The 22,452-nt window shown below is 40.0% G+C and overlaps 4 protein-coding genes across 6 annotated transcripts; 2 read left to right on the forward strand and 2 right to left on the reverse strand.

The window, feature by feature from the left end:
• Nucleotides 1-1,198: 1,198 nt before the first annotated feature.
• LOC119916330 (putative protein MSS51 homolog, mitochondrial) lies at nucleotides 1,199-5,576 on the forward strand. Of its 3 annotated transcripts, none has more exons than XM_038736313.1 (6): nucleotides 1,199-1,562; nucleotides 2,102-2,251; nucleotides 2,349-2,473; nucleotides 2,648-3,211; nucleotides 3,388-3,481; nucleotides 5,053-5,206. In XM_038736313.1, the coding sequence occupies exons 1-6, from the start codon at nucleotides 1,546-1,548 to the stop codon at nucleotides 5,072-5,074; spliced, it is 972 nt and encodes a 323-aa protein (XP_038592241.1). In that variant the 5' UTR covers nucleotides 1,199-1,545; the 3' UTR covers nucleotides 5,075-5,206. The 3 variants fall into 3 exon arrangements, with proteins under 3 accessions (XP_038592241.1, XP_038592239.1, XP_038592240.1); XM_038736311.1 differs by having other exon boundaries at nucleotides 1,205-1,562; nucleotides 5,025-5,576; XM_038736312.1 differs by lacking the exon at nucleotides 1,199-1,562 and adding an exon at nucleotides 1,690-1,949 and having other exon boundaries at nucleotides 5,025-5,576.
• A 144-nt stretch (nucleotides 5,577-5,720) lies between these two features.
• Nucleotides 5,721-7,323, reverse strand: LOC119916334 (myeloid-associated differentiation marker-like protein 2). The gene has a single exon (XM_038736316.1). It carries the CDS (start codon nucleotides 6,720-6,722, stop codon nucleotides 5,880-5,882), a length of 843 nt encoding a protein of 280 aa, XP_038592244.1. The 5' UTR covers nucleotides 6,723-7,323; the 3' UTR covers nucleotides 5,721-5,879.
• A 64-nt stretch (nucleotides 7,324-7,387) lies between these two features.
• LOC119916333 (myeloid-associated differentiation marker-like protein 2) lies at nucleotides 7,388-9,295 on the reverse strand. Its single transcript, XM_038736315.1, has one exon. The coding sequence runs from the start codon at nucleotides 9,233-9,235 to the stop codon at nucleotides 8,333-8,335; it is 903 nt and encodes a 300-aa protein (XP_038592243.1). The 5' UTR covers nucleotides 9,236-9,295; the 3' UTR covers nucleotides 7,388-8,332.
• Nucleotides 9,296-13,911: 4,616 nt separating this feature from the next.
• Nucleotides 13,912-21,631, forward strand: cog7 (component of oligomeric golgi complex 7). The gene is made up of 17 exons (XM_038736299.1): nucleotides 13,912-14,421; nucleotides 15,187-15,335; nucleotides 15,462-15,578; nucleotides 16,362-16,530; nucleotides 16,614-16,696; nucleotides 16,819-16,941; nucleotides 17,164-17,362; nucleotides 17,467-17,594; nucleotides 17,744-17,898; nucleotides 18,048-18,164; nucleotides 18,260-18,325; nucleotides 18,494-18,680; nucleotides 18,814-18,954; nucleotides 19,135-19,218; nucleotides 19,427-19,541; nucleotides 20,422-20,565; nucleotides 20,680-21,631. The coding sequence occupies exons 1-17, from the start codon at nucleotides 14,256-14,258 to the stop codon at nucleotides 20,844-20,846; spliced, it is 2,310 nt and encodes a 769-aa protein (XP_038592227.1). The 5' UTR covers nucleotides 13,912-14,255; the 3' UTR covers nucleotides 20,847-21,631.
• Nucleotides 21,632-22,452: the final 821 nt, after the last annotated feature.

Here is a 22,452-nt window from a genome sequence, read left to right on the forward strand (position 1 = left end):
ATTGCTGTTATTTTGCGTGGACCCCAGGAAAACTGACGACCACTTTGTGGAAGCGAATGGGGACCGAATCAGAATCAGTTTTATTGCCAGGTATGTGTACACATACAAGGAATTTGACTCTGGATTGTACATTGCTCACGATGTGCTTACTCATACAAAAATACAAAATCACAATAATAAAAATAAAATAAAATCAGACACAGCCTCAGTGTAGACAACACAAATATACACACTATGGACAAAAACAATATAGACATATTGACAAATAGTGCAGTGAGCAGAGTGCAAAGGATGCAGGAGTATGTACATGTCGGAGGTGGATGTGATATACAGGTACATATACATGCATACATGTACACAGTGTGATGAAGCATAGTGCAACGGATGCTAGAATAAATAAGTATAAGTATTTTGTGCAGGAGTTATGACTTGAGGTAGGTGGATTTGGTATACACTATCTACAATATGACAATTTAATTTAATTTAAGAATAAAGACTATAATTTGTTTGACCGCAGTTTTCAGTTTTATTCAGAGTAGATAACTAATGCAATCCAAAAACAGCATGAGCCACCATGGGCTTAAAAGTTACCATGATAGATGCAACTGCCTGTTGCCTGAACATTATATGCTTCACCTACTGCAAGCCTATTAAGGGATTGCATTATATTACAAGACATGGACAAATCACAGGATTGTACCTCTGTAGCAGCTTTAAAACTGCTACTCAATGACTACAAAACTATTGTTTCAGCAAACATTTCAAATAATGGTTTGTGATATACATTTCAGCTTCCAATCAAAAAGAGGAATAGCTTAGCAGTAGTCAAGTTATAATTGGAGTTAGTCTTTTTCATGTTTTAAACAAATCTTACTAACCTAAATAGGCTGTGTGTACATCACAATCCTGCCTTTCAAAATAAAAAGCGGGTTGCCCTGTTGCTAGTTGAATAAATGTGTGAAAATACATAATTATGCCAAATAATAACCCTGATACACCCGTGTTAAACATACCGTTACATCTCTGTCTGCATGTGTTTCTTGTCTTGACTTCCTGAGAAGAGGAAATTGATATTGCAACAGCTTTTACAGTGTGACAGCTCCCTCTAGCGGATAAAAGCACACAGAAAGTGGAGTTAATGTGGTAATTACATTGGGGCCCAGGGCTTTTTAAAAATATGATCCTGCTGAGTTGATTAAAATTAAGTTGACTTGTATTTTGATTAAACGTAACTTTGGCTTGAATCGAATCCCACAGTAATGGGTGGGCTTTAGATTTTCTTGCCAGGAAATATTTTTACAGATGAATGTAGTTTTTGTCAAATGGCCCGTAAATGTGTTGCTCTTGCTAAGTAAAGAATGGTCTCGAGTTGACAGAGCTCTCTAGAAGGGAACGAACAGGTGCTATATCTGGCACCTGAGCTTTCTAGAAGGGAAGGCACATGTGCTATATCTGGCACCAGCAGCCCCACAACGGGCCGCTCAAATAACAAACTGCAGGAGCAGCAGAAGAAGCAGCAAGCAGCGCGTGAGAGAGAGACTGCAAATGACCGAAACAGAGAGGTAAGTAGGTCTTGGCCAAGTAATTTCCAGTTCTTTTACCGCGAAATTTGCTTTGGGGAGCATGTCACCAGACTACACCATAAAAATAATAGGTGTCTGAAGCCGCGCGCGCAAGTGCAGAACCGCCTGGTGCTCGTTAAGAATGACAGCTCCACACTTGAATGGCATTTTGAAGTGCTAGCATGACACCACAGCCTATTTCATACCTTTGCTCCCCGCTGGTCCATTCTCTTTCTGTCCGAGTTGTCACCACTAAAGCCTCAGGTCCCTTTTCTGCAACATGTACCTCATTATGAAGCTGCCCCCACAGCCTTCCTCATGCTATAGCAAATGGTCCAGGCTGGCCAGTCTAACAAGAAAAGGGGGAAGGCCTCAGTAGTCTTACAGGTGAGCAGTAGACAAGCTATGTTTTAAAAGTGAATGTTTTCTACAATTAGTATCTTAGCTTGTGAGGTTTAGAAATGTAACTGTTAACCAACTCACTAATGAATTACTGGTCAATAATTCTATTGTGTTCTGTCTTTTATTTGTCTCACCAGAGCTGGTCCTGTGACCAAGGGTAAACCAGTGGCCTTCCGGTCTCAAAAAGAGATGTTTGAGAAGATGGAGGAATCTTTTAAAATCTGCGCATGTTGCGAGAAGCGGCCAAATCAACTCTCAAACCCACAGAGCCTGAAACGTTGCGCCAGGTAAAAAGACAAACCAGTGGGCCTGAGTAGCCAAGTTAATCAAAGTTATTCATTTTACAAATAACAGATCTCTCACTTTTGTCCTACCTTTGCACAGATGTCTAAATGTTTACTACTGCCATAAAGATTGTCAGAAGGACGACTGGCCAAAGCACAAGAAGTTCTGCTCACAGCTTCGTCTAGCTGCCATTGACAGAGTTGTGGAATGGCTTTTATTCAAAGGTAAAACGAAGGCCTATGCAAAAGACAGTCCATTCAAACATTAAAATACAGTGAGAAAAAACAGGTCTCCTTCAATGAAAGGAATGTGTAGGAAAAGATAGTTACAAAAAGTCATAAAAAGTCTCTACTTATAGTAAACTACAAATCTAATTATATTTCTCCCCCCATCACCAGAAGACCTTCCATTCCCTACTGAAAAATGGTCAAAGCCCCAGTCAGAGGTTAAAGGCTGGGATGACTGGCTTGCGATGCAGGGAGATCTCACAGCTCGCCTTGATCCCATTTTAAATGGAGCAAACATGAAAGAATTGTGGACCAACGCTGGCAGGACTCAGCCTGACGATGAGGACCTGAAGCAGAGTTTGTGGAGAGTTTGTAGTGAGTTCTTCTCCCGTCCGCTGACCATAGCCTGGGGGATGAGGCTATTTGGCCTTAACCCTTTTTCCAAACCTCTCACCATTCACCTGGTGGGTGCGGGCCCTAGTGAGACTCTGGCTGCCAGACTCACTGACTATGATGAGCTAAACAACATGTTTCCTGGACACCAGGGTATCGAGATAGTCACGGTGGGACCAGAGGTGGTGGACGGCCCCATCGTGAGGCCTCCTCTCAGGGCATTTGGCCCCAAGCAGAGGGTCTACATCAGCGCCCACAAGGGCCTCTACCACCAGTTCTGGGAGGATGTGGTGGAGAAAGAAGAAGCAGCTAAGCCAGACCTGGTGGTTGGATTTCATCCTGGTGAGAACATGTTCCCGTTACACAAAAACATAATGCCAAACTTACTTTTAGACGAATTATGAATTATCTATCTAAATATGTTGTGTGCCAGTAAACAGCTAGATTAACCAGCTACAGAACAGGGTTTTTTTGTTCAACTCTAAATGATGTTTTCTTTTACATCTTTTTGCGTCAAGGATTTGATGCCAGTCAGGGCCTGGACGATGGCTGGCTTCCAACACTGCTGCTCCTCAGGGATTATGAGATTCCTTCCCTTTTCACTGCTCTCAAGTAAGTGTTACAGAATTATGAAAGTTTTGTTGCATGGAGTAAGTGTGCAGGCGTTACCTTTTTTCAGTGACGCTGTTTTCTGGTCACCTTGCACCTACGTGATGTGCTTATTATTACTCTCCTTCAACTGTTACAGAAAAGCAGCCACACAGATAGTGGAATACTTTACAACACAATTGCAGTAGTTGAAAGTAGCTAAGTACATTTACTTAAGTGCTGTACTTCAACACAATTTTAGGTACTTTTACTGAATATTTCCATTTAATACCACTGTATACTTCTACTTCACGACATTTCAGTGGGACATATTATAGTTTTTACTCCACTACATTGATTTCACAACTTTAGTTACTAGTGACTTTTCAAATTAAGATTCTACATAAATGTCTGTGAAGATTCATCTAGGTCATAGTTGGACCAAAGACGGTTAAAGTCAAGGGCAACTGGACTTGGTTGAACGACTGTCGTTACAACAGCCAGAAACACTAACGAACCAGCGGTATCGACAATCCTGGCAAACGACCCCACTGAGGTTAAATAGCTTAGTTTCCCTACCAGTCAGTCAGAACTGAAGAAGATGAGGGACAAAACGTCTTTTAGTATCTTCAACCAAGTCCAGTTGCCCTTGACTTTAAACTTCTTTGGATTCTACATAAACAACATATGATCGGTTTATTTAATATCAAGCATTATAATAGATTGAACTACTCAAAAGTATATAAAGTAGTTAAAATTTGCTGTACCTCCACCAGCCACAACTTTATTGTCCTGCCTACATGTTAATTCATGATTAATATTGATCCATTCTAAAAAATGAGTACTTCAAGCACATATTTGGAGTATTTCTATAGTATAGTATTGATACTTATGTAAATGAACTAATATGTCTTCTACTACTGCAGAATTATGATAGATTAAAATAGAAAGTAAGTAATTTATTGCTGTGGAAAAACAGAAACAAGTTTCAGATTACATATTACACCACAGTTATCAGATTATACATGCTTTGGGGAAAGGAGCTGTGGGTTAGGAGTTTACAGAAATTATGTATGGAGGTAGAAATGAGATCAGACACTGTAGATAAATACGCCACTGACTAACACAAGAGTTTGTTGCCTACATTCCAAATAAAGTATTTGGTAATATGCTTAAATTTTGGATTTGTGAAGTAAATGCAATTGGTTGAATATGCGCTACTGTACCACAGATTTCTTCCATCAAAAAAGCTATGATATGAAGACTGCATAATCTGTAACTAATTATAATTTCAAACTGTCTTTCCCTTCCACTCACTATCAGATTACTATTAACCCCCCAGATATCCATTTGATTTAACCGTGAATAGTATACAAATTGTCCCAATGACATTGATGCATAGCATTTGCATAACAGTACTGAAAGTATGCAAATATACCAAATGTCTGGTGAACGTGTTACCACCACAGTCAGCGGAGCCCGCTCTTTATCCTCTCACTGCTCTCTTATCGTTCATGTGAATCCATCTGTGACATGCCCAACATGTAATGGCTGCCTCCGTCCACAGTGAGACTGAGATGACCTACTCCCTGCAGATCCTGCTGGAGTTGGAGATGAACATGAAGGGAAGTGGAGCCAACCCCTTCGCGTCGCTGAAACCAGAAGTGGTGGGCTCGTGTCTCAACAAGCCTCCTGTCTACTGCAACTCCCACTACTTCTGTTTCCAGGGTCTTCTGGAGACGGTGGAGTTTGAGGAACCAGAGGAGGCCTGAAAGAGCTGGAACTCGTTTTTTATTTTTTTATTTTCTTTCTGGGGACTATGAAGCATTGTTTTTACAGGCAGTTTTTTTAATTCATTATGGAGTCTTGTAATAATATTTTAAAAATAGTGTAAATATCTGTATGTATTATTGTTAACATGTCAGTACCATTTGACTTTGGTAGTAGCTATGATATGCCATTTGCATTCACTATCTGAGTTTCAATGGCCTGTAACTGCCAGAGTTGTGGGATTTGAATATACTGTCTGAACTATTGTTGCATTAGCAGAGAGGCAATAAAACGTTGTAGAAATAGTCAAATGTTAAGTCTATAATAAAACATTTTAAATGATCAAATACGATGGAGACTGCACTGCCCACTCTGGTTTAACAATGCTTTTGTTCTCTTCATTGTATAGACATGATTTCTAATACATGTTCACACATAATACACCTTTTTTTAGTTTAATTTGACAAGAAATGCCCCACAATAAAAAAGAATGTTTTCATCATGAGGTTGCATTTAGTAACTTAATAACAATAACAATTAGCAACTTTTGAAAATTAAGTAACTAATACTTAACATGACATTAGGCATCATTACATTAAACAGCTACTGTCTGTTAAATAGTTTCATGCAAGTACATGTCAAGTCTACATTTCTAGCCAGATTTAATGGCTAAAACCAGGTCCACAATGTAAAAGACAAGATTGACAATGGCTCCGATGTTAACAGTATTCATGTCTACAAATGAACACTTGCCACAGATGTAAGGATTGTACGTTTTGCGTTTGTATCCAAAGGTGGACCAAAGGATGACAGCGAGCAGATACAGCACCACTGCCACAATGTTGAACACAAGCTCCATTATATTCAGCTTGAATGAGAGTAGACACTGCAGCAGCTTGAGCAGATGGAGAACTATAATGACCACTGTGACCAGTAGGCAAACAGCAAACACAATGATGCTGCATATCATCCCAAAAGGGCGAAAGGCCCATTCACCACTTACAAAGTGGTCAGTGGCGGCAGTGAGAATAATACAAGCCATAAAGGCCTCTGCTGTGCGGAGACCTCCTGTCAGGCTGGATAGGTAACCGCTTGGAAACAACTTTTTTTGCATTACAGCGTCAATCACGAAGACAACTGTGGCAGCCAGGGAGAAGATGAAGCACAAGATGTTGACGATGCAGGAGAGGCAGACAAAAACGGCTGCAAAGATAACTGTGGCCGAGGTGATCATCACAGCACACAGGGTGGTCAGCCCACAGGTCAGGTCAGCCCAGTTGGGGAGGAAGGCAGCCAGGAGGATGTGCCACAGTTTGGACTCCACCACGCTCACGACCAGGGGCACAGTGATGCAGAAAACCCAGACAAACTCACACCAGACACCCCAGGGACTCACCATCCTGCCTCTGAAGATGACAATGATGAGAGGTAAAGCACTGAAGATTATTTCCAGGAGGCGCAAAATGCCCTGACAGCCCTTGAATGGGCCACACATGATGTTCAAGTTAGAGATCTTGAAGTAAAAAAGTAGGATGCAAAAGTCTCTACGTTTACACAAACTCTCTGCAAGAGGAACTGTACCTGTTGCCACTTAATCAGTAACTGTGAACACTTCTTTGTTCTACTGCTGTTACTCATTTTAAGATAGAGCCACGTCTTATACGACAGGCAGGCATAATTCTCACACTTAATATTCAAATTTCCTGAGTTCATGAGTTTCTCTTCAGTGGAGCGAGAATGCTTTTGCATCCTTGACTGTTTCTAAAATACAGTATGTTTTGTTAAAATTCTGCTTATCTATAGATAATTCATGCCAATAATTATTTTTTGTTCTTTCAGTCATTTAATCAGCAGGCAAAAAAATATATTAAGATTCCAAGACCAGAGAATAACATTTACTCTCCATCTTCTTATCTTACATCTCTATTATCTCTGTAAGGATCAAATGCTTGAAATGAAATGAACAGAAATGTATTTCTTTTATCATTAACCAGATGACAATGTTTGTTTTTGTTTTTTACCTTGGAATTCAATTGTAAACTCCAACATAAACAGACACATACACACTATGTCTCTGTCTGTTTCACATACATACATACACACAATGATTTTTTCCCCTGTCATTTAGTATTGAAAAAACGAGGCCACAAATGGGTCTTCATTAGAGCATCATTTTATTTCCATTTGACACCCATCACTTTTCAGTATCCTGGACTTTATCTGTCTGTGGCTGACAGATCCTAGAAAAGACAAGTGTGTTCAATCTCATGTAATCTCATTTTTAAACAGACATGACACAACACATCTATTAATATTCACTGGCAGTGGCATATGCAGTTCACATCACAACAACACATTAGGAAATATGGAAATGGACAGTGACAATATATGCATAGAGCTGAATTGTAATGTCAAGTTCAATTAAACATAGTACATTAAATCATTAATAAAGTGGAAAATACAACCCTCAAACAAACAGATTAATGTTAAATTTCTTGCTTTCAAAAAAATGCCAACATGATATGCAGAATATGTAAAAGAATGCTTAGTATTCTCAGTTTCACTACGGCTTGGATTTGGCCATTTTTGTGTTCTGTGTTCAGTCTGATCCTGAGTGTGTTTGACAACATAATGTAGGCTGTGGTCAATTCTGCTCTTGGGCTCTTGTCAATTATTTCCAAATTATACATGGGGCATGTCAAATTACCTTCCTTTTACTTTTTAGGTCTGGTAATTTTAAATGTGATCAGAAAATGGATGTTTAAAGCCCCAATCCATGATTGGTGTACGGCTATAGTGCTGTTTCTCTTTCCGAGAGTGTGCACGCTCTACTTCATGGGCCCAAATGTGGAAAATACGATGTGACTTCAGGGCAGAAACGGCACTGCTCACCAACATGAGACCACACTTTAAAAGCAAAACTAGTAACCTCTAATTACCTGGAAAACTTAACTTTCATATAATTATTTTTTCATTCAATATAGAAAGACACGTTGAGCACCTGTATGGGTTAAATTGTTACTTGTTTAACAACACATAGCTGTTTAAAAGTGCAGTAAAAGTTGGGAGGTTTAAAAAAAATAGACAGGAAAGTCTCCACCACGTTTATTGACGTTTAAAGCCACAGATGCCAAGCAGGGTAAAAATGAGGTCCAGTGTGAAAAGAATGAGATTTACATAGGTCATGAATGCAACTATAAACTGTATGGCCCAGATGCAGAAGCTGGGCGGGCAGTCGCTGGGACGAGGGTTGTTTTTGAAGGTAAAAATTGGCCACATAATAGCAGCAAATATATACAGCACAACAGAGATCACCAGAAATATAAACACAAACCTGTCCAGGTTAAAGGGCAAACACGTTCTCAGTTTCTTGAAGATGTTGGTGGCTATGATTACAGGCAGAATGGGGAAAGGAATGGCATATGCTATGACACAAAAGATCAGAGCTGGCTTGTCTCTGTAACCAGTCAGTGATATAAAAATAATGCAGCTCACAAAGGCCTCCATAACCTTCCAGAATCCTGGCAGAGCAGCCAGGTAGCTCCCCTTCTTCTTGTCCAGGATTTTGTCCTTCACCACTTCAAGTGTGTAGACCATGGCAGACAAGAAAGCAAACACACTCACTATGATGCCGTAGAGGCATTTCAATTTCAGGCAGACGTAGAAGTTGGCATAGCTGATAGCGACAGAGACGGTCATGAGCGTTGAGGACATGGCCATCCCTGTGGTGAAGTCAGACCAGTCCATGCAAAACATATTGAGTATGATATCAAGCTTAAACATCTCAATGATGGTGATGATGAGGGTCATGATGGGGCAAAAGGCCCAGGTGAACATAGCGTAGTTCCAGTAGGTATGGGTGCTCCCTCCTCTTAAGAAACCCAGGACAAAGGTGACCAGAGACAAGATGATCTGAGCCATGTGCAGCCCACCTCGGCCGGATAACAGAGTTGAAGGAGTAAACACAGCCTTGGACACTGTGTCCTTGACATCATCAATTATTCCCATCTGAGCTGGTGAGCAGTTGAAAAACGTTCTTATGTATGTCTTCCCAGATAGCTGGCTGAGGTGTGTTTTCTGTTGCTTTACTGCCTGTAGAGCTCCACTTTTATGAAGTCTTTTATTGCCTTTCTAGTTTGCATAATAATCATGACAGTGTGTGGTGATAAATGTCTGCTGCAGCGTATGTGAAATGCTTTGAGAGCATGACTGTGTAATGCCAGAATTTAAACCGGGACTTTATTACAGAAAGGCACCCATAACTTATTCACTTTTGATCAAACCTGAATAAAAACTATAGACTTAAAAGCCAACACAAGAGGCACTGCACACAGGGTGAAGAGTGGCATTCTGTTTTAAACCAGATAAACAGTGGAAGATTTCCAATAGGCTAGTTGTTAGATCCTTCTCCGCGGTCCAATCAACACTTAAAACACTTATCGTGGGCTATGTTCTCAGTTTGACACCTGAGTTGCCTCAGAAGATTTCCTAGATGTGACGTGTATAAACAAAATAAGATCAAATGCTATTTTATGTAAATATACACTATTGTGTATTGGTTAACAATGCTGATTGATGACTTCCTGTTGATGCTGAGAGACAAGTTCAGGGCCCCCTTTCAGAAAGCAGGTTCAACAAACTCTGAGTGTAAACCTGAACTCTGGGTTGAAGAACTCTGAGCTGTCAAACTCGGAGTTTTCCGTTTCAGAAAGGCCGATCAGAATAAGTTCAATCAATTCTGAGTATGTTGAGCCTGATGGAAGCGCGTGCGTGGGGATGAAAAAGCCATCATCAATAGAGCTCCGATACTACTATTCACCATGGCAACGGGTAAATAAAGGCAGAGCCTCCATTTTAATCGGGTGGAGCTAGAAATATGAATTTGTGCCAACGCGGACCCTGATAGGCTCTGAAACGCAGGAGTGGAGGATCGATACGTTAACAATATTACTTTTTATAGGCTACAGCGTTGCTTATTCATCATTAACCAGACTGGAATTTCCTTAATGAATGATAAAGTGCTGGAATTATCCTACATCCGGTTATTCATATTAAATAGCTACAGGTCTGTTTATTCAGCTAACCTGACGGGACTAAATGCCGGTGGCAATAACTGAAGAGGAAAATATTAATCGAACAGATTAGACATAGTTTAGGCTGCTCATGGACCTGTGATTGTAAAGTGACAGTCCGACTCAGTAGGCCTATGGCTATTAATGATTTTTTTGCAATGTAAAATGTGCAGCAGGGCCTAGCTCAAATAGTGGCATCGGCAGCTACCAGTGGCATTTCCGGTGGCAGCTTGAGATGCCACAGATTTTTCCTGATATGCCACGGCATAGATATCCATAATAAAGGCTATTGAATAAATGTTTAAGACTTGTATGGATTCTCTTCACTTGTATTACACAATGGGAGTGTTGTATATTATACACACTGGAATGTGTATCGAGAAGAAAGATTCAAACAGTACATATAGCACAGTGATAAATCATTATTTTGGCCAGATGATCTGTATTATGACATTTCTGATGTGTTTGTTGCCTGAGCTGCTAAGAAGCTGACAGCAGTGTTAGAACCAGATTAGATGCAGGTTTAACGCTGGGCTGTGGGTGAATGAAGATGGTAACTAGGTTACAAATAAATCCTTAATAATAAAAAACAAATGAAATGAAGAACAATAAATACATCTGTATCAGTAACCTGGATTTAAAACAGTTAACAAAGACACAAACCGGACATTCGTTTAAATTCTGCCACCTGCTGGTAAAAAGGCAAACAGATCTATTACTATGAAAACCACATTAAATATGAATTTAATATTAAAAATATAGTGCTAAACAGTAACAACTCTGCACACACAATAATTACCTAGGTTAACCAACTGTATTGCACCAAACAATGCGTACATTAAACCTGACTCTTGCTGTTTACATGAAGAAATGCACAATATTATATATTGCATAATAAACTACTGTTACTAACATATTTCTCTGTCCAGGTTTATTTATTGATTGATTGAATCAGCGGCAGATGCCGTGGCATGTAACGTTAGATTGCAACCAGAAATCCCACACAAACAACGGCAGGTACCTGGGTGAATCTGTGTCAGGGTCACCAGAAATACCACATAAACAGCAAAAGGTACCTTGGCCCCTCATGGGAAAACCTGTGGCATTTTGCAGATTGCCACCGGAAATACCACATAAAACAGCGGCAGGTACAATACACATAAACGGCGAAAGGTGCCGTAGCATATCAGGAAAAATCATAGACTGTATATGGGAAAAATCTGTGGCATTTCATGTGAGACATGTCAAAATTGTGAGAGTAGCTGTGCTCTCCATGTTTCAGTCAATTTCTCATAGACCCACCTCCCAAAACTGCGACTACAATATGAAAGGTTATGTTGTATCAGTTTTATAGCCTACAGTTTAGTTTAAACAGTAGGCCTATACGGCAGCACTGTAGCGCACGGTAAGTGTGTTTGTGCAACTGTTTCATCTGCCTTAATGTCCACAGAGTCACTGTGTTTTTTGTGGACAGTGTAGCTTATAGATTTTATTCTGTACTGATAAATTTACAATGTCCAAAGATAACTCTCTGTCCATACATCGATGACAGATTGAACATAAAAGCGTCATGTTCAAGATCATGTTTGGGTTAAAAAAAACAAAAACAACTAACAGCCTATTTAACCGTAATTTCGATGTTTCTAAAGACTTAACTGTGTTCCAATATGTGGTTTGATATCGACAGTCTGAATTAGCAAACGCAGACAGCCGCTTCAGGCTTCGCAGGAGAGGAGGAGTCAGAGAGAAACTCAGTGTTAGTTGAAGTAAACCTCCTCCAGAGCAGTTTAGGTTCACAGCCTAAGTTGCCGGGGTTACAGAGTTTATCTGATCTCGCTCTCTGAAACCGAAAACCCAGAGTTTCCCCTCATCTCGGGCTCAACTTAATCAGAGTTTTCCCTAAACCGGCTTTCTGAAACAGGCCAAGCAAACAAATTCCAAAACAAAGTTGTGTACAAAAAACAAAGTGCGTTTCTGCACGGTTATACTTATTTGTGACACTGCTTCAAGCTAGCAACTTTACGTGTTCCTCTTTATTTGTCTTGGCCAGATGTGATACATCTGCATTCCAAAACACACGAATTGTCCCATTTTGTTGACGAAATGTTCTTCACTGTGTTGGCAAGACTTTATTCAGCAGGGCCCTGTTTCAGAAAGCGGGTTTAGTGAAAACTCTGAGTAAGTTGAGCCTGAGATGAGGGAAACTCTGGCTTTTCGGTTTCAGAGAGCGAGATCAGATAAACTCTAGGTCTGTAACCCCGGCAACTTACGCTGTGAACCTAACCTGCTGGGGAGGAGGTTTACTTCAACTAACGTTGAGTTTCTCTCTGACTCCTCCTCTCCTGCGGAGCTTGAAGCTGCTGTCTCACACACCGTTTCATTTCCTCAATTATACTGTCGATATCAAAGCACATATTGGAACGGAATTACGTCTTTAGAAACATCGAAATCACGACTAAATCGTTTTCTTTTTTACCCAAACATGATCTTGAACATCTGTCATCGATGTATGGACAGAGAGTTATCTTTGGACATCGTAAATGTATCCTCGGCTCAGAATAAAATCTATAAACTACACTGTCCTTTATAACACAGTGACTCTGTGGACATTAAGGCAAAAAAATTTAGGCCTACTGTGCACTACAGTGCTGCAGTTTAAAGTAATCTGTACAAAACTGATCAATGAACAGTAACCTTTCATATTGTAGTCGCACAGATTGAACATTCCCATCGTAGTTATCAACTGGATATATGTGAATATTTCTAAGTGAGGATGAAGGTGGTGCAGCTGAAATAAATAGGCTAAATGTAGTTTAAAAGTGAGTTTTTCATTATCTGGTGATGGAATGTGTTTTAACAGCATTTCATAAAATACGAAATGAGCAAGATTGTGACAGACGTCTTAAACTTCACAGTCAGTTTGAACCTAGAAACATTTTACATTACAAAACAAATCATTAATAGGCCTGCTGAGTCGGACTGTCACTTTACAATCACGTCACTTTACAATCACAGGTCCATGAGGAGCCTAAACTGTGTCTAATCTGTTCGATTAATATTTTCATTTTCAGTTATTGTCACCGGCATTTATTCCCGTCAGGTTCCAGATGAATAAACAGGCCTGTAGCTATTTAAAATGAATAACAGGCTGGAGGAGAATACCAGCTCTTTATCATTCATTAAAGAAATTCCAGTCTGGTTAATGATGAATGAGCAACGATGTATAAAATGTAATATTGTTAACGTATCGATCCTCCACTCCTGCGTTTCAGAGCCAATCAGGGTCCGCGTTGGCACAAATTCATATTTCTAGCTCCACCCGATTAAAATGGAGGCTCTGCCTTTATATACCTGTTGCCATGGTGAATCGTAGTATCGGAGCTCCATTGATGATGGCTTTTTCATCCCCACGCACGCGCTTCCATCAGGCTCAACATACTCAGAGTTGATTGAACTTTTTCTGATCGGCCTTTCTGAAACGGAAAACTCCGAGTTTGACAGCTCAGAGTTCTTCAACCCAGAGTTCAGGTTTACACTCAGAGTTTGTTGAACCTGCTTTCTGAAAGGGGGCCCAGGTCAGTGTGTTGTGCTCAGGTGGGTGCTGGCGCTTGTTTCTGGGGAAGGTAAATAGAACGCACAAAGAGGAAGTTGTTGTCAAGTGTCGCTAGCACTGCCGGGCCAGTAGCAAACATTTAGAAATATGTCTCTACTTTTCTCCCATAACACCGCAGACATTTAAAAATAACTCTGGAGGAAGCCGTCGCCTTGTTGGAACTATATTTAGTTGTGATGGTAATTTCATTTTCCTGGGCTATTTACTTTATATTCGTGTCGAAGCCGTTGTTTGGGAAAAATTAGCTAACGTTAGCAATGGGTCGATGACACAGACTGCACTGCAGCAGAAGAGTTTGAGCAACGCCCAGCTTCTTGCATTAGCGAAGGTGTGAAGAGGGCAGATGGATTTCTCCAAATTCCTGGACGATGATTTTGATGTGAAAGACTGGGTGAACGGCGCCTTCAAGGTGGTGCAGAAGGACGCGCCGGGGAAGGCTGACACGCACGCAGCCACACTGGTCATGAAACTGCAGCTGTTCATCCAGGAAGTCAACAATTCAATTGAGGGTAAGTTTAAACTGCCAGTTTATGAGCTGCACCTATCCTATCTAAATATTAGGCAGCTCTGCAATGATTTCTACCTATTGGCTTTTATTCGATTTAATAATAGTTGTTTGTCGTGGTGTCCACCTTTGTGTCAATGAGGACAGACTTTAATATAGCAAACATCTCAATATTTTGCATTCACTGCACAAACTGCCATATTGCACATATTCTTTTATAATTTTTATAACGTGAATTTCATATATTTATATATTGTTTGCTTGTTATGCAGCAAGTCATCAAAGCAAATTCCTTATATATGTAAAACCTACTTGGCAGTAGAGCTGATCCTGATCCTTATTCTGATAGTGTAATTAGTAATATAAAAACAATTGAACAGCAACACAAACCACAGACACACAGCGACTAAAGTTGAATCAACACCTCTCAAAAACAGTTACTGATGTATTGACTCAAACTAAAATTTCATGTGAATACTGTTAATCACAATACTAGGTATATCATCAGAAAACTGGTGGTAACCCTATCAAAGGAAATAGTGTTCAACATTTTGCACTGTTTAAGTTTGTAAGCAAGGTATACTCAGCTGCCAGTGTATTAGGTGCAGTGCAATAAATCCCACCTTCATGACTGTTAAATCACTTTCAGTTTTTGTTGAGTATTGTGATATTCATTCCCTTAAAGTTTAATTTACAAAACTTCCCTAAGGATATCAGTGCGTAAGTTTTTGTTGTCACTTAAATAATACTGCTGTGTTTCTCTGTGTAGAGAGCAGCAATCAGGCCCTCCAAAATATGCCCAGAGTGCTGCGAGACGTAGAGGCTTTGAAACAAGAAGCTTCCTTCCTCAAGGAGCAAATGATTCTGGTCAAAGAGGACATCAAGAAGTTTGAGCAGGACACTGTGCAGTCTATGCAGGTGTGCATACGTTCAGTCAGAGTCATCACTACATATAACAACAGTACTATAATATATATTGTGTTCTAAGCATATTTCTTGTATGTTAAGGTATGACTCTTACATTGTGTGGTTCCTATTCATCAGGTCCTGGTGGAAATAGATCAAGTGAAGGGACGCATGCAGGTGGCAGCTGAAGCTCTGCAGGAAGCAGACAAATGGAGCACACTGAGTGCAGACATTGAGGAGACCTTCAAAACACAGGTATGAATGAAAGACACTGCCACAGGACTTCACTTAAGTTTTTGTCCGGCTTGCTGCCTAGTGATCATGAACCTCAAACATATATAAATGTTTATTAAAAAGAAAATATTTGAGTAGAATCTTTTTATGTTTATTTTTATATTATCTTTTAATGTAATGTGACTTTCTGTGCACCATTTTTTTTGAGGAATAGTTCATAATTAATTTGGGCTGGGCAATAAAACAATAATGATAATTATCACAATATAACTTTCCTCAATAACAATATAACAAATGTTCAGTAGATCGTCAATAGTGAATATTTGATTCAATTCATTTGAATCATGAACTAATTTGCACTTAATTTTTAAATAAGATTTTTTTTTTTGGAGGAAAAAGGACAGAAAAAAGTTACTATCATATTATTTGAAAAAAGATTTTATCGTAATTGTTTTAAATATTCTACCTCAGATATGTTAAGTGATCCACTGGCATCAAGTGTCACCGTCTGACCATAAAGAATAGTTTAACCACACAGTTAACCATCTGGCCCTTCAATTTTCACTCAGGGGCCTAGCATTTAAACTTGAAAGAAATAATAATATAATAATAATAATAATTATTAAAGTGTGCAAAACAATCAAGGCATCCTGTAAATAGGCCCCTCACAGACGCAAGCATTTTCCTAGGCAGTTGATGTGAACTGATTATATTTAGGTCAGAAAAGGGCAAACATTGAATTTCTGTTAAGGCACAGTGGTGTGTGATTGGTGTGTGTTAATAATTGTATAACAACTTTTCCAGGACCTTACAGTGATCTCCTCCAAGCTGACCAGCATGCAGAACAGCCTGGCCATGTTGGTGGACACACCTGACTACTCCGAAAAGTGTGTCCACTTGGAGGCTCTGAAAAACAGACTGGAGGCCCTGGCAAGCCCACAAATAGTGTCAACCTTTAATTCCATGTCTTTAGGTAAGTGAGAAGTGCTTTTATTTCTCAGTTTTATTTCAACTTCCATTTATTTGTTCGCTGTTTTTTTTTTTTTTCCTCTGCAGACCAAGCCAAGCTGTTTGTTAAAGTCTTCACAGAGATAGATAGAATGCCACAGCTCCTTGCCTACTACTACAAGTGTCACAAGGTTTTACAGGCCTCTCCCTGGCCTTAATAATAATAATAATAATAATAAAACATATGCTCATGTGTGTTTGGTGTAGGCACGCTCTAATGTCCATTTGTGAACGTCTGTTTTGGCCTCTCCAGGGCCAGTTGGTGAGCATGTGGCAGGATCTCTCTCAGAGCGAGCTCAGTCTGAATCAGCAGCTGTCCGAGTTCTACGACACGTTGCTCTCTACATGGCATTCTCAACTACAGTGGAGCAGCCAGGTGAGACACACTACAGTACCAACACACGCTTAACCAGTGGCCCTTCAGTGACAAGGTGCAGCAATGCTAGCACATTACTTGGAATGGTCAGGAAAAAGTGTAATACCAAATCATGGATAGTAAGTTTATTATAAAATGTATTTATATAGCAATAATGGAAGCACCATTGTGAGAATGCTCTTTTAATTGTTTGTACATTACCTCTACTGTAACATCTAACAGGTGTTCAAGAACCCGTATGAGGTGGTGACAGTGTTGCTGATCCAAACTCTGGGGGCCATGGTGCCATCCATCCCTGTGTGTTTGAGCACGGCCGTGGAGCGGGCAGCCCAAGAGCAGCGTCTCGACACCCTGCTGGAACTCCATCACACCACGTCCACCTTCGGACACAGCCTGGAGGCCGCCATGCTGCCGCACCTGGGTCTGCGCATAGACACGACTTGACTGTAGATGCTGCAGATGTGGGTGGAGTTAGGGTTCTTATGTTCCACTGTGTGTGTTTATTTATTTATTTTTTCACCCCAGGTGAGAATAATCTGCTGAAGGTGAATGAGCTGGTCTGTGCGCTGTACGACCCCTACAAACCTTATCAACTACAGTATGGAGATCTGGAGGAAGCTCACCTCCTTATCCAGATCAGTGCTGTGCCTTTGGTTAGAAACCACCCACACATACACACAAGATAATAGATTCATTAAAATCTTTACTGTTATTTTTTTCTGGCTCACTTCCTATTTTCAGTTGTTTTCTGTATTTGTGCCACCTGTTATTTAGCACTCTCCATATTCTCTCTTCTCATTAGGAACATGGGGAGGTAATTGACTGTGTGGAAGAGTTGAGCCACTCTGTCGGCAAGTTGTTCGGCCTGGCCAGCGCTGCTGTGGACCGCTGTGTCAAACTGACTGACGGACTGGCCGTGTGTGGCCTCCTCAAAGCCCTCAAAGCCCTCTTTACCAAGTAAAGATCATTTATGGTCACAAACAGTCAAAAACTATGTATTGACCCCTTTGTTATATTGATACAAACATCTAACTTGTTTTTTAGTACGTGTGGGCCTCACTTTAATCGTTTTATGCAGCCAGATTTTAACATTGTGCTTCTTTCAGGTATGTGTCGGACTTCTCCACAACACTGCAGTCAATCAGGACAAAGTGTAAACTGGAGGAAACGCCAAGTTCATCTGTTTTCCAGGAGGACTGGACAGCTTTCCAGAACTCTGTCAGGTTAATGTTTTGTTTTGTTTTATTTTATTCTGTCATTGTCATTCCATTAGTACTATTTAATTTAATATAAAAGAGTTTTATTTTGTATTTTCCAGGATTATTGCCACTTGTGGAGAATTGCTTAGACAATGTGGAGCCTTTGAGCAGCAGCTGTCAAACAAGTAAGAGGAATATTTATACTTTATATTTCATAATGTTGTAGTTGTTCCTTTTGGCCCTAAACCATTTATCGGTTTGAAATTGATGTAGCTCATGGGAAACACTGTCAACAAATGTTAGATTTTAAGGAATTGTGTACATTCTCTGAATACAATTGATCGTTCTAATAGGATCCTGGGCACGGCAGGTAAGTACTTGTCCGAGTCATATAGCCCACGGAGCCTGGCAGGCATCCAGGAGGCCAGCTCCACAGAGAAGAAGAGTTCCACCAAGAACCCCTGGCAGGAATACAACTACCTTCAGAGGGGAAACATGGCAGAATACAACAGCCTGATGGAATTGCTCTACTCCCTAAAGGTACGGAGCAGGGCATGGTGTCGGAATGAGACAAGATTTTGTTGTTGTCCTATGACAACTTACTCTACCTAGTGCATGTTATTAGGTGGTTTATAAAGGAGCCTCTGCAGCTGACATCTCTTTCCCCTTGTAGGAGAAGGGCACAGGGAACTCCAACCTATTAGCAGAGCCCAGGGCTGCTCTGACCAGACTCAACCAGCAGGCCAACCAGCTGGCTTTCGACTCTGTCTTCCTGCAGATCAAACACCAGCTCTGCCTTGTCTCCAAGATGGAGGTGATTAAGTGTCAAGTTTCTTGATGATCTGATTTTGTAATGCTGATTGACACGATTTGAGTGCATTGCAGAGAGCTTTTAGATTCTCTGTGTGTACATGTTCATTTTAGTGTTGAATGCACGGTGTCTATTTTAATCTCACTTCACACTGTTTGATTCGTACCTCTTGTTTGTGTTCAGAGACAAGAGGCACCTGGTTTTGGAGAGAGCTACACAGAGGACCTGCCTACTTTCAGCCTGTCACCGCAAGAATACATAACAAATGTTAGTCAGGTTTGGCTTCAAATAAAATCATAATTGATATGATTTGCAGTGCAGACTAGTATAAAAACATAACTTGCTTCATGAGATGAGGTCAAAGAAGTGGTCTTTTTCTACATATTCACAGCTAAAACGAGTACAGTACATATGATACTGCAGCTCCCAGACACCGGATATGTCAAACTATATATACTCTGTTTTTCTCTTCCAGATAGGGCAGTACCTGATGTCTCTGCCTCTCCATTTGGAGCCATTTGTTTCTCAGGAGGACCCGGCACTAGAGATGGCCCTACATGCTGGGAAGCTGCCTTTCCCTCCAGAGCAAGGTTTCTGGCCATCAACTCTTCTCAATTGAACGCTCCATGTGATATTTGTTCTTCTCTCTTTATTTCACTATTTGTGTTTGCTTCCTGTATAATTCCTAAGCCTGAACCCTTTTCAGTTTATCATTTCTTTTTATACACTTGATTTTACCTTAGTCCTCAATATTCAAAGTGGAAAATAGTCACATTAGTTGTCATATGACAAAATTAGATATTGAATTATATAAAAATGAACATACAGTGAAATTTAAGTTTGACAGTTAAACACTACACTTTTTCACAAATTCACCATAATTTAATAATTTGTATTTCATTTCTGTAATGACATAAGAGAGAATATAGATCTGTTATTGCCAATATTGATGTGACACAGCGATATGTCTGTTTAAATGAGCAAATTAAAATCAGTGCCAACTTAAATATTTTCAAAATGTTCAATGGTGAAATCAGTCGTCTTAAAATGCAACCATGGCAGGGGAAAATCGAAACAACAATTTGCAATGTGATACCCACATAACACGACACAGACGTGCAGTTTAATTTGATAGGAGCGGAGGCTGGGTTAGTCTGAGATCTGTGATTTGTATTTTATAAGATAAAAATATTCTATACACTCCTAAATGCGAGATGCAGCATTAAAACAGAATGGAAAGATAGAGCAAGTTTGATTTAGACTTAAATCAGTTTTATATGTAGTGCAAATAATGAATTGAGCAGGACAATACACAAAGACAGTAACATGACAAACATTACCCAACAGTACTGTCAGTACTCAGACAACTGATCTATCACGAAGTCAAAGAGCTGAGGTCAAATTGTTATTTGCACAAATGTTTCATGGGACTGTACTTACTTTTGAAACATGACTTTTCTTCTGTCTCAGGTGACGACCTTCCCGAGCTGGACAACACTGCAGACTACTGGCTGGGCTCCATTGCTCGGGCAACGATGCAGACCTACTGTGATGCCATCCTGCTCATTCCCCAGCTGAGCACCCGTTCCACTAAACAGCTGGCCACAGATATCGGTACAGTAAGGGGTGTAGTTATTAGTTCCTTATGACAAGGCCCAACTATGATGTATAATTAGGTTCATGTTTATGATATGATTTTGGGTGATGACCCCTGCTCCTGCTCTACAGACTATCTGAGCAATGTGATGGATGCTCTGGGCCTGCAGCCCTCCCGCAGCCTGCAGCACATCGTTACCCTGCTGAGGGCCAAACCAGAAGACTACAGGCAGACCGCCAAACTGCTACCTCGTCGTCTGGCCTCCACCATCGCTGCCCTGCGGTTCATCGACTATTAACAGCAAGGGAGAGGAAGATAGACTCTGTAGGTATAGTGTCTCAGAGCTCTACCAGGGGACTCGCAGGCATGTTTGACCTAATTCTAGGTTGTTGACAAAGTGAAGAAGAATGTGATATCGATAGTAGTTGGTTTACATGTTACAATCCCTTAAAATCTCAGATTTGGGCTGCAGCATTTTAGGATTATAGTCATGTCCGAATAGGATTTCTGGGAATGTAAAGAGATTGAAATCAGGGTGATTCAGACTTTTTTTTTATACCGATAAATGTTGAACTAAGTGTGGCTTTGAATGATGTTTCACCTGTGATAATGCCTTCAAGTCAAGCCAAAGGGTGAAAATGTATTGACTATATATTTCTGCATTTTTAAGTTGCTGAAGAATCTAAGGAAGTAACAAAATGTACATCAGGGACGTGTGAGAGCATTTGAAATCTAAATGACTGATATATACTTAATTATTTGTCATACTAATAAAATTCATCTATGATATTAAATTATATTAAGGTAATATTTCTGATTTGAGGTTTATTGTTTCCTGTTAACTGAGCTTCAGATTCAGCTGTTGACTTCAAATGTACAGGTAAAGGTGATCTCTATCTCTCTTTCTCTCTCTCGTTGTAGTAGGGGCTGAACAAATAAGATGGATAGTCTCCATTTGGACGTTGTCCCATATAGTCCCATATTTTCCCATGCAGTATCACTTATTCACTAGATGAAGTATGGGGTTGAATGAGTTTGTAATGTAGTCACTCTACTTTAATAAATGTATGGCTTCTGCTAAAATTGTCTTTCATACTATATTCTTCTTATTAACTGATGTTTATTTGCACTCCCAAGTCATGAAAATTGGCATGTCTGTCACTCTCAACTGTAGGGGGTATACATGCAGAAATAGGAGACTTTATTGTAAAACTACTGACTGACAAAGAGTGGCATCATTTTTAGATTTTGCTAGAATTCTTAAAATCTTATATATGAAATATTGAAATTGTTACATTAACTGGCTTTTAAACAACTTTAGACTACAAGATTCAAGAGATTTGTACTAAAATGATGAGTCGATTCACAGAAAATGTAAAGAGTTGCTGCTTTTCTTTGTCCTTTTGTTACTAGATTGAAAAGCTTTGGATTTTAGACTGTTGGTCAGACTAAAACATTTTGAACATGTCACCTCTGGCGCCATTCTCGGACATGTAACAGACAAGGGGTTTCAAAGTCTGTAGACTGTGCACCTCCCCTCAGATAAAGGCTTTGGAAAAGGTGATATTTTTTCGCTTCCATTCACTGAACCTCCCCTGAAACAGTTTGAGGGCCCCCTGGCGAGGCCCCCCCTCCTACTTTAAAAATCTGTGTTACTGAACTAATGATTAATCACTAAAATAATTAGCACATTGATAATGAAAATAAATAAAATCGTTGCAGCCCTCCTTTTAATGATAAGAAAACTAAGAATTGAAGCACTTATATGAAGTTTGTACATTTCTCTGACTAGTAGGAGCACTGTATAATTACCTTACATAGGTGTAAATACTGTGAAACGCCTAAAGGATCTTGAAGGCACTAAGACTATGAGTAATGGTAACCTTTGTTCCTCTGTAGACTCC

The sequence above is a fragment of the Micropterus salmoides genome, unplaced genomic scaffold (genome assembly GCF_014851395.1).
Source record: "Micropterus salmoides isolate LMB-PRFRI ecotype aquatic unplaced genomic scaffold, ASM1485139v1 Ms_hic_scaffold_21, whole genome shotgun sequence".
NCBI classification, from domain to species: domain Eukaryota; kingdom Metazoa; phylum Chordata; class Actinopteri; order Centrarchiformes; family Centrarchidae; genus Micropterus; species Micropterus salmoides.

Excerpts from the sequence above, each read along its gene's own strand:
- cog7 (XM_038736299.1), top strand. The coding sequence starts at position 14,256 with ATGGATTTCTCCAAATTCCTGGACGATGATTTTGATGTGAAAGACTGG. Across the intron at positions 15,579-16,361 it reads AGGAGACCTTCAAAACACAG|GACCTTACAGTGATCTCCTC; the intron begins GTATGAATGAAA and ends CAACTTTTCCAG. Across the intron at positions 16,942-17,163 it reads AACTACAGTGGAGCAGCCAG|GTGTTCAAGAACCCGTATGA; the intron begins GTGAGACACACT and ends AACATCTAACAG.
- LOC119916334 (XM_038736316.1), bottom strand. The coding sequence starts at position 6,722 with ATGTGTGGCCCATTCAAGGGCTGTCAGGGCATTTTGCGCCTCCTGGAA.
- LOC119916333 (XM_038736315.1), bottom strand. The coding sequence starts at position 9,235 with ATGGGAATAATTGATGATGTCAAGGACACAGTGTCCAAGGCTGTGTTT.
- LOC119916330 (XM_038736311.1), top strand. Across the intron at positions 2,474-2,647 it reads GGAATGGCTTTTATTCAAAG|AAGACCTTCCATTCCCTACT; the intron begins GTAAAACGAAGG and ends CCCCATCACCAG. Across the intron at positions 3,212-3,387 it reads GGTGGTTGGATTTCATCCTG|GATTTGATGCCAGTCAGGGC; the intron begins GTGAGAACATGT and ends TTTTGCGTCAAG.